General features: G+C 44.4%; 1 protein-coding gene across 1 annotated transcript in view; it reads left to right on the forward strand.

Annotated features, from left to right (window-relative positions):
- Positions 1-11,463, forward strand: part of RNFT2 (ring finger protein, transmembrane 2) — a 74,882-nt gene that overhangs the window by 16,188 nt on the left and 47,231 nt on the right. Inside the window, exon 6 of the mRNA XM_007938198.1 lies at positions 9,516-9,669. Coding sequence (XP_007936389.1) covers positions 9,516-9,669 — 154 coding nt within the window. The remainder of the gene's footprint in view (positions 1-9,515; positions 9,670-11,463) is intronic.

The raw sequence follows: 11,463 nt of genomic DNA on the forward strand, positions 1-11,463 counted from the left end.
TGATACCGATTCTACTCAAAGTATTCCAAAACATAGAAAAGGATGGAATCCTCCCTAACTCATTTTATGAAGCAAGCATAACCTTAATACGAAAAAGTGGTTCCTAGACTTGGGGATTTCACAGACCAGTATAATATCCCCCCAAAAAAGTTGAGGGGTCCATCACGTATACCAGCGTATCCTTTTCATTGTTGTTGTTAGGTGCCATGAGTTAGTTCCAACTCATCACAAACCCATGTACAACACAACAGAACACACCCAGTCGTGTGCCGTCCTCACAGTCATGGCTGTATTTGAGCCCATCGTTGCAGCCACTGTGTCATTCAGGGTCCTTCTCTTTTTCACTGACCCTCTCTTTACCAAGCATGATGGCCTTACAGGGACTGGGCCCTCCTGACAACATTCTTTTGATTAAGAAAATCTTTAAAAAAAATCCTCTACCACTACTTTTATTTCCTACAAGAATGGGCTTTTTAACACAAAAAGATTAATCGATCAGGAAAAGAACAATCCTTTAGGTGGAATAATTAAAATTCATTTTAAAATACATATGTTTGATTGAATAGATAGAATATTTATCATGAATTTATAATGAAATAAAAAATTGGTATGTAATGGTGGAAAAAAAGGAAACGTTCGGGAATCACTGAGCTAGAGGATGCTGGCAGGCTGGAGGTGCTCAGCATCGGACCCTGCAGGGCTGTGATTACACAAGAGGTTTTTGTGGAGGGGGTGGGGGGTGGGGGCGGGGAAGAGTACTGGTCACAGGGAGCCTCTAGGACAAGGTGAAACTCAAGTCAAGCTTTCAGATCATGTCCCTCTGCTTTGAAAATGCATTTTGAGAAATGAACAGTTACCCCACCTTCTCAGGACCACCCCACAAAAGCAGTTTGAAGAGTCAGTTCCAAGACATCAATACACATCACACATCCCACATTAGGTGAGTGGTACAGAGTGCCAGGGTCAAGGTCCTGGTGGGGATAAGAGGAGGTGGAGTTTCCCAGAACCTTGGATGGATTTCCAGCTAATGCCATTCTGTGGGCACGGTCAGATTCACTGGCTCAGCCCTCTGTACCCCCATCAAGCCAGGGCCGAGTCAGACTGGCTGCACAGAAAGAACATGAGAAGGCCTTGAGAAGAAAGGAGCAGAGTAGAGTCCTCTTCGTTGCTGTCACAGATCTTGAATGTGGTTGCAGGTGACACCAACAGCCACCTTTTTTTTTTTTTTTTTTTTAATTTTCACTGTGATTTGGGTGAAAGTTTACAGAGCAACTTCATTTTCCATATAGCAGTTCACATACACTTTGTCTCATGACATTGACTGCAGTTTCTCACAATGCAACAGCTTTCTTCCCACTTCCTCCCCATAGTTACCTGTTCCCTGTGTCCTTCCCTCCCATGCACTCCTGCCCTCTGAGCTGTCTCCCTGTGCATACACAGCCCTTCTATTCCCAAATATTCTTTTCACCATTACTTGACAATTTTTTATTTCATTATAAATATTTCATCTATTCAATCAAACATATATTTTTAAATGAATCTCAAATATTCCACCTAAAGGACTGTTCTTTTCCTGATTGATAAGTCCTTCGGTGTTAATAAAATAGCCCTCTATTCTCCCAGGGTTAATCTCTCCAAGGAGTGTATCTGCCTGATGTAAATGTTCACCTCATATGGCTGTCTTTGGTTTGGCTGGAAGCCATGGGAGCAGCCACCTTTTCTTATTTTGTCCTCCCAGTGACCCAGCAAGGTATCACTGTGTCCATTTCACAGGTGAGGAAGCTGAGACTTAAAGAAGCCAAATACATCTTTTCGCATGGCTAATGACAGCAGAGCTATGTACCAACAGCCAACTATATCCAGAGCTCATGGTCTTAACCACTGCCCCATCTGAATCACTCAGGGAGTGTGTTATAACAATGCATATTCTCGGGCCCCACCCCAGACCTAGTGAATTGGCATCTCTAGGGATGGGACCCAGGAATCTGCCTTTTTTATGACACTCCCCAGGCAAGTCTAAAGCACAGGGAAGTTGAGAACCTCCCAAGTACTTTGTGGTTCTTAACCCTTGCAATGCATTAGGAATTCTGATTTCATTGAGTGGAGTTAGTGTGGGCAGTGCAGTTTTCCAAAGTCCCCCAGGCCATTCACTTGCTCAGCTGGGGTTGAGAACGTCTCCTTTTTGCTCTAGGAACAGAAAGATTTGATATCAGCCTCACTAATTCTCAGAAACTAAAAAACTCACTGCCATCGGGTCAGACCCGACTCATAGCGACCCCTCCTTGGGTATCCGAAGTGGCATCACTACAGAAGTAGATTGCCCAACTTTCCTTCCATGGAGTGGCTGGTGGGCTTGAACTGCCAGCCTTCTGGTTAGCAGTCAAGTGTCTTAGGCACAAAAGGAGGACCTCAATTGCAGTGATGTTACCAGAGAACTAGATGTAGCTGGCTGCTCATCTCTGGAAGTGAGGGCAGTCCCCTTGACTCCCTTTTTCTCCTTTACTTGGAAGAATTCAACCTTTCTGGACCATCAGAGACAACACTCATCCCAGAGCAACCCTGTCAGTGCACAGGACCCTGAGGTCCACTTTCTCCCTTCCATTATTCCCTCCCAACACAACAGTGTCCAGGATCAGCTGGGCCATGCTGCTGTTACAGATAAACTTCTGCTTTCGCAAACAGTGAACCACTTGGTTAATAATTGAAAGGTTGGCAGTTTGAATCCACTCAGAGGCACCTGAGAGGAAAGACCTGGCCATCTCCTTCTGAAAGATCACCGTCATTGAAAACTTGATGGCGCACAGGTCTACTCGGATACAGTGGGGTTGCTGTGAGTCAGAATCGACTCAGCGGCAACTGGAAAACGAAACAACTTTTCCAGAGTTGCTTTCTTGATCACGCAAAACCCACTGCCAAGTTGGACATCCTTCCTCGCCATCTGGAACATGTAACCACCAAGGTCACCTTGGGAGACGAAGCCAGGAGAGGAGGGACTCCCACAAGGGCTTTTACAGGAACATCACTTCCCTGGAACAAGTGACTGTCCCTTCCACCCTCATCCCATTGGCTAGAACTCAGTCACAGTCCCAGGTTAACTACAAAGGAAGTTGGGAATGTTCGGTGCTGTCAAGTCGATTTTTGACTCACCGTGACAGAGTGGAACTTCCCCATAGAGTTTTCTGGGCTATAATCTTTATGGGAGCACATTGTCAGGTCTTTCTCCCAGTGATCATCCCAAGCTGGCTGGTTGACTTCCGTAGTCAGCCCTCTCTACTGTCCTGGGATCACAGTTAAGGGCCTGATTTACACTTTATATGTTTTATTGCAGAGGCACCAGTTAGTGTTAAATTCACTTATCTGGATATTTTTTCCATTGTTTTTGTGCTGTTTCTGTTTTGGTTTTATTAGCCTTTTTTTTTTGTTTTTTTTTTTGTTTTTATTTTGTTTTAGACAGCGACTGAGGGGGTACAAGGGTGTTTTTCCACAGATTGATAAGTACTTACATTTATTTCTCAAGTACTAGAAATTTAATTTAATGCAGTAGGAACTTAAAGTCTTGACATCACCCTCACTAATTAAGTTCCCTGAAAGGGAGAATCTCAAGCCAGTGACATTATCAGAAAGTTATAATAACTCATATAACCATACTGTTCAATAATTTCCACATTCTGTGGGATCACCTTTCTTTGGAATGGGTATAAATATGGATCTCTTCCTGTCAGTTGGCCAGGTAGCTGTCTTCCACATCTCTTGGCATAGTCGAATGAGTGCCTGCAGTGTGGCATCTGTTTGTTGAATCATCTCAATGAGTAGTCTGTCAATTCCTGGAGCCTTGTTTTTTACCAAATCCCTCAGTGCAGCTTCAACTTCTTCCTTCAGTACCATTGGTTCTTGATCACATGCCACCTCCTGAAATGGATGATCTACCAGTTCTTTTTGGTACAGTGACTCTGTGTATTCCATCCATCTTCTTTTGATGTTTCCTGCATCATTCAACATATTGCCCATGGAATCTTTCAGTATTGCAATTTGAGGCTTAAATTTTTTCCTCAGTTCTTTAATCTTGAGGAGTGCCAAGTGTGCTCTTCCCTTTTGGTTTTCTAACTCCAGGTCTTTGCACATTTCATGATAATAATTGACTTTGTCTTCTCAAGCTGTTCTTTGAAATCTTCTGTTCAGCTCTTTTATCCTGTCGATTCTTCCATTTGCTTTAACTACTGTCCATTCACAACAACAACAACAACACTCTCCATTCAAGGGCAAGTTTCAGAGTCTTTTCTGACATCCATTTTGGTCTGTTCTTCCTTTCCTGTCTTTTGAATGATCTTTTGCTTTCTTCATGGATGATGTTCTTGATGTCATCCTACAATTCCTCTGGTTTTCAGTCATTGGTGTTCAATGCATGAAATCTATTCTTTAGATGGTCTCTAAATTCAGGAAGAATATAATCAAGGTCATATTTTGGCTCTCATGGACTTCTTTTAATTGTCTTCAACTTCAAGTTGAATTTGCATATGAGCAGTTGATGGTCAGTTCCACAGTGAGCTCTTACTGAAGATAATTCAAAAATGATTGCAGCAGTATATTGACAGAGAACTTCCAGAAATGCAAGCTGGATTCAGAAGGGGACATGGAGCGAAGGATATCATAGCTGATGTCAGATGAATTTTGGCTTAAAGCAAAGAATACCTGTAAGATGTTTACGTGTGTTTTATTGACTATGCAAAGGCATTCAATTGTGTGGATCATAACAAATTGTGGATAACATTGAGAAGAATGGAAATTCCAGAACACTTAATTGTATTCATGAGGAACTTATACATAGACCAGGAGTCTGTCATTCTAACAAAACAAAGGGATACTGCATGGTTTAAAATCAGGAGGGAATGCGTCAGGGTTGTATCCTTTAACCATACTTCTTCAATCTGTATGTGAGGAAATAGTCCAAGAAGCTGAACTATATGAAGAAGAACGTGGCATCAGGATTGGAGAAAGGCTCATTAACGACTTGAGATATGCAGACGACACAACTTTGCTTGCTGAAAGTGAGGATGACTTGGAATACTTACTGATGAAGATTGAAGAATACAGTCTGAAGTATGGATTACACCTCAATGTAAAGAAGACAAAAATCCTCACAACTGGACCAACAGGCAGCATCATGAGAGATGGGGAAAAGACTGAAGTTGTCAAAGACTTCATATTGCTTAGTTCTACAATCAGTGCCAGTGGAAGCAGCAGTCAGGACAAGAGACCTATTGCATTGGGCAAATCTGTTGCAAAAGACCTCTTTCAAGTGCTGAAGAGCAAAGATACCTCCTTGAAGACTAAGATGCCCCTAACTTAAGCCATGGCATTTTCAATCGCCTTATATGCATGAGAGCTGGACAATGAATAAGGAAGACTGAAGAAGAGATGATACTTTTGAGTTATGCTATTGGCAAAGAATGCTGAAAGCACCATGGACTGCTAAAAGAACTAACACATCTGACCTGGAGGAAGTACAGCCGGAATGCTCCTTGGAAGCAAGAATGGCCAGACTTTGTCTCATGTACTTTGGTCGTGTTGTCAGAAGGGACCATTCTCTGGAAAAGGATGTCATGCTTGGTAAAGTGGAGGGTCAGTGAAAGAGGAGGCCCTCAATGAGATGGACAGACACAGTGGCTGCAGCAATAGGCTCAGGTGTAGTAGGGATTGTGAGGCTGGCACAGGACCAGGCAGTGTTTCATTCTGCTGTACACTATGAGTCAGAGACAACTCGACGGCACATAACAACAAAAAATATAACTGAATAATAACCTATTAGTTATTAAAAAAAAAAAAAAAAGACCTGTTTCCATCAAGTCAGTTCTAACTTACAGCAATCCTATAGGACAGAGTTGAACTGCCCCATAGGTTTTCCAAGGCTGTAATCTTTACAGAAGCAGAGTGCCACATCTTTATTCTGTGGAGTGGCTGGTGGGTTTGAACTGCTGACCTTTTGGTTGACAGCCAAGCACTTTTACCACTGCACCACCAAGGCTCCTTATATCAGTTATATGGACTGATACATATTTTATTGTCAGTTTTACTTCTCATTAGGTACTACCGCCAGTAAATAATATTTATTATGATATGATTATATGATTTTATGTCAAATAAGGAGTTCTGGTGGCATAATGCATAAGGCACTTGACTGCTAACCAGCAGGCTGACAATTCAAACCCACCATCCACTCCTCGGAAGGAAGGTTGGGCAATCTACTTCCGTAGTGATACCACCTTGGAAAGTCAAGGAGGGGTCGCTGTGAGTCGGGTCCGACTCCACAGTAGTGAGTTTGGTTTTTTGGTTTATAAGTCAAATGTTTTTAAAGTTTATCAAATACTTTTCTCTGTATTTATCAAATACTTTTCCTCTGTACATGAACAGCTGCTCAAACTTGAAGGCCATTTGGCTTTCCTAATTAACCCATTCGAATGGGCCAAGAATTAGCTTGTTCCCAGTTTGACAAATGAGGAAACTAGGGAAGGCTTAAAGAAGTTAAATTCTTTCCCAAAGGTCACAAAGCTGAGTGGCAGAATTAAGAATCTCCATTTTTGGCTATACAACCTTCAGTATGGATTATACCTTAACAAAGCAAAAATCCTCACAACTGGACCAGTAAGCAACATCACAATAAACAGAGAAAAGATTGACATCTAGAATTTCATTTTACTTGGATCCGCAATCAACGCCCATGGAAGCAACAATCAAGAAATCAGATGACATATTGCATTGGGTAAATTTTCTGCAGAAGACCTCTTTAAATTGTTAAAGAGGAAAGGTATCACCTTGAAGACTAAGGTGTGCCTGACCCAAGCCATGGTATTTTCAGCTGCCTCATACGCATGTGAAAGCTGAACAATGAATAGAGAAGATTGAAGAAGAATTTATGCATTTGAATTGTGGTGCTGGCAAAGAATATTGAAAATACCGCAGATTGGCAGAAGAACAAATAAATCTGTCTTGGAGGAAGTGCAGCTGGGATGCTCCTTGGAAGCAAGAATGGCCACCCTTCATCTCATGTACTTTGGTCCTATGGTCAGAAGGGACCAGTCCCTAGAGAAGGATGTCATGCTTGGTAGAGGATGAGCAAAAGAGGAGTAGACCGTCAGTGAGATGGATTGACATGGTGGCTCTAGCAGCGGGCTCCAGAATGGCAGTGGTTGTGAGGATGGTTCAGAACCAGGCAGTGTTTTGTTCTCTTGTATATAGCGTTGCTGTGAGTCGGAGCCAACTCAAAGGCATCTAACAGCAATAATACTGTTGGGCATTGGTCTCTGAATCCTGGCCCTAAGACTCATCAAGAAGGTCCCAGAAGTCCCCCAAATGTACTGCACTCCCTCCTTGGGGGCCAGTCAGAGCCTGTGGGAGCCCACCAGCCTTACATGAACAGCTGCTCACACTTGAAGGTCATGACTCCCCTGGAGACAGCCAGGATGTGGGAAGACACTAGAGGTTTTGTGAGCAATTGCTGCCGTCATAGACGTTTTTCATTGATTTTGCCCTACTCTAGCTTTTTAAAGGTTTTTACTATAAATAGAAACAGCGTTTTGTTTTTCTTTCTTTCCACTAGAAATAGACTTTTAAAAATAAAAGTAAAAACTAGGCCAATGCGTTTGTGGTAGTGGTGTTGCTAGCTGCCCTCGGGTCGGCCCCCAACTCAAGGCAACCCAGCGCACAACCGAAAGACGCTGCCCGATCCTGCACCATCTCCATGGTCAGTGGGCATGGGGCTTACTTGCTCCATAGGGTTTTCACTGGCTGATTTTTATAGAAGTAGATTGCCAGGCCTTTCCTCCTAGTCTGTGTTAGTGTAGAAGCCCCACTGAAAGCTGTTCAGCATCAGTAAGCCTCCACTAACAGAGGTGTGGTGGCTGGCCACAAGGTACACTGAGTGGGAATCAAACCTGAGTCCCTGCATGAAAGGGGAGGATTCTACCACCAGACCACCAATGGCACCGCCTGCAATGCATTCCTAGGATGTTACAGTTAGGGGGCCTCGTTCTGCCCCTTTTCAGCCAGCCTGGCAGGGTATTGCCACAGCAGTTAGAAAGCAGCTGTGTGTACTGTGCCCTGCCTTGAAGGGGACAGATAGGACTCAGTCTGACCCTTGCTCAGAGCCACTAATCCAGAGGCAATAGAGGCGAGGGCAGTCGGCACAGATCGGAGTGCTGGTTCTAGGCCCAGCTCCACAAGCCAGATGAGACATTGTGGGCAAGTCCCGCTGCCTCTTAGTGCCCCAGTTCCTTTACTCAAAATGGGACTGTCACTGAACATACTTCATAGAGTCTTTGGGGAAATGAAATGAGTTAAGGTATATAACATGGAGTCTAACTGCCATGGCGTGAGGTGCCAAACTATTTAAGCTGCTATTGTTATTACAAATAACATCATCATCCTCAGAGGTGGTAGAGAGCAGAGCTACTCAGAGTGTGGTCCGTAAGAACTGCTTATTATCTATTTGCAATGAGATAAGTACAGAAATTGAGCATGAGTTTAACTTACCTGCTCACAGACAGGTAACGTGCATTTACACGCTCTGTGTAACATTGCTGTAGTGTTAGGATTGAGAGCACTAACTGTAGCCAAGATGCCTGGGTTCAGATCCACCTCTGTCCTTTAATTGTTGTGTGACACTGTGCATGTCGCTTTGCCTTTCTATGCCTCGATTTTCTCATCTGCAAAATGGAGTGATACTGGTGGCTGCCTTGCAGAGCTGCTGTTACCAACATCATCGCTGCATGGCAGGCACTGTGATTTGTCCATTGGCTTATAAATCCTGCCGACAGCACCATGAGAGGGAGGGAGTGATTCCCATTTTATTGATGAGAACACTGAGGCTTTCTGAGATGATGTTACCTGCCCAGGCTGGGTAGCAAATTAATGGAGAAACCTAGGTTCAAATTCGTGTCTCTGTGACTCTAATGCCCTTATGCTTATCATGAAGTGTGACCTTGGGTGACTCTAAGCTTTGTTGTTGCTGGCTGTCATGGAGTAGGCCCCCAACTCATGGTGACCCCTTGTATCATGGAATGAAATGCTGCCCGGTCCTGTACCAGCCCCACTGGGGATTGGACACTCCAAGGTTTAGTGAGTCCTTTATAAAAGGAGGTAAGCACTGCTCACTGTGCAGGGTTGCTGCAAGGATTTAATGTGATACGGTAAGTAAAGAGCTTAGCAAATACCTGGCTCATCAATTTCCTTCCCTCCCTTCCACCCTTTGTGAACTTGTTGTGGACACATAAAACTAGAGGGACCACTGCAGTGCTCCAGGTCCAGGTCATCATCGTTTAATCCTTGTGGGATCTGAGGCTCAGAGAGGTTAAGAGACTCTCCTGAGATCACACAGCAGGTTAATTAGGAGCAGATTCAGCATCAGGACAGACACCTGAGACCCGGTTCAATAATGGTGCATGGCTCCCAGAACAAGTAGAGAAGGTGCTGAGAGCCAGGCCCTGAGCAAGCATCCTGACTCTGTGACTCCTCCTCCTCAGCCTCATATTCCTTAAGCCCAACCTGGAAACCCTGGACTTCTTCGACCTGCTGTGGATCGTGGGGATCGCAGACTTTGTACTGAAGTACATCACCATCGCCCTCAAGTGCCTCATAGTGGCCCTGCCCAAGATCATCCTGGCGGTCAAGTCCAAGGTAGGCATTGGCTGTAGTCACCGGTGAGCCCCAATCATGCTGATTATGCAGGCACTCAAGGTGCCTTCTGAACGAGTAAGGACGGGGTGTAGAATAACAGCAGTCTGACCTAATAGATCCTCCCCTGTTATTGTCATTATTGTCGTTGGCTGCCATCGAGTCAGCTCTCAACTCATGGTGAGCCCATGCACAGTGGACCATTAGATCGCAGGGTTTTCATTGGCTGACTCTCAGAAGTAAGTCACCAGGCCTTTCTTCCTGGTCCATCATTTTCTGGAAGCTCCACTAAGACCTATTTAGCATCACAGCAATGTACAGGCCTCCACTGACACAGGTGGTGGCTGTATGTGTGGTGCCTTGGCCTGTAATCAAACCCTGTTCTCCTGCATGGAAGGTGACAATTGTACCATTGAACCACCATCGCCCCACTGGTTTTTCCTAATGCCATGGATCTTCATTGTATCCACCTTGCTATCATACTTTGACTCTCCAAGGTCTGTGTTCCTCAGTTTCATTGTTGGAAGCTGCCCTTGATGCTTTTTCCATCTAAATCTCACCTGAGAGAGAGAGAAGAACCCTATTGACATGCCTTGGGTCCTGTGTCTCCCAGGGGAGAATGGCTCCAATGGGTTTTGTCTCTTTGTGGCTTCTGGGAGCATGTTTTAGAAAGAGAACTGAGGCTCAGAAGCAAAGAGCTCTGTGATCAATTAATGATGTCTGCCATGGACACAGGAAGGGAGAACATACTCCTTGGTATAATCAACCATCTGAGACCAAAAGGGCAGCATTTTCCCAAAGACAAAGCTCAAAAAGCAGGAAGAGGCAGGAGAAAGGATGAACGAGGATGGGCAACCCAGGGAGAAAGTGGGAAGAGTGCTGTGACATTGTGGGGTTACAACCAGGATCACAAAACACAATGTATATAAATTCTTGAATGGGGAATTAATGTGCTTTGTAAACTTTCACCCAAGTTACAATAAATACTTCAATAAATAAATAAAAATACAAATATATATATATATATATATATATCATAACAACATCCGCCAACTTAAAGTTTTCACCCAAACAATTCAGTGATATCAGTTAGTTAATCATGGTGTGCAGCCGTCACCCATAATTGTTGCCAAATGACCCATCACCACACACAGAAACTCACTGCCCCTTAAACAGCTATTCCCACCCCTGCCCTGGTTTGAGGGCTTGTTGGTTATTGTCAGGTCAGTTGGGTCGAGGGTCGCGGCGCCCATGAGTGTCCAAGTAGAACTGCTGCAGGGGATTTGCAAGGCTTTTGGAGGCAGATCACCAGACCTGTCTTCTGAGGTGCCTCGGGGTGGGTTCAAACCTCCAACCTTTCTGACTAGTAGTCAAGTACTTAACCATTTGTGCTACCCGGGGACTCCCCCGGTAACCACTGACAAAACTTTGGGCTCTACACACACACAATTTTAAAAAGAGGGGTGAGTTAATTTGTCTAAAAAATACCCAGCGTGTCAGTTACAGAAACAGAATAGAACTGTAAGTCCCAAGGCCATGGCTACTTCTGAGACCAGGAGATCATTGCTGGGCACTAAGTGAAGCAGGTGCTGGAGCCCCGGGGCCATCTCTGACCCCGACACTTTCCAACTGCTGTGTCGATTAGCTTCTCAAGTTTCTCCTGCAAAAAGGTGACATGTTAACAGGGCCCTTCGTGAAGAGCAGCCAAGGGTGGGTCAGGCTCTTCTTGGTGGCTTTTTATCGTTGGCCCGTTGCTGGAGATGGAGGAAGTGGCTCTCGCTCAGTAAGTGAAGTCCC

This window comes from Orycteropus afer, unplaced genomic scaffold (assembly GCF_000298275.1).
Source record: "Orycteropus afer afer isolate SDZICR_OR568_19922 unplaced genomic scaffold, OryAfe1.0 scaffold00048, whole genome shotgun sequence".
NCBI classification, from domain to species: Eukaryota; Metazoa; Chordata; class Mammalia; order Tubulidentata; family Orycteropodidae; genus Orycteropus; species Orycteropus afer.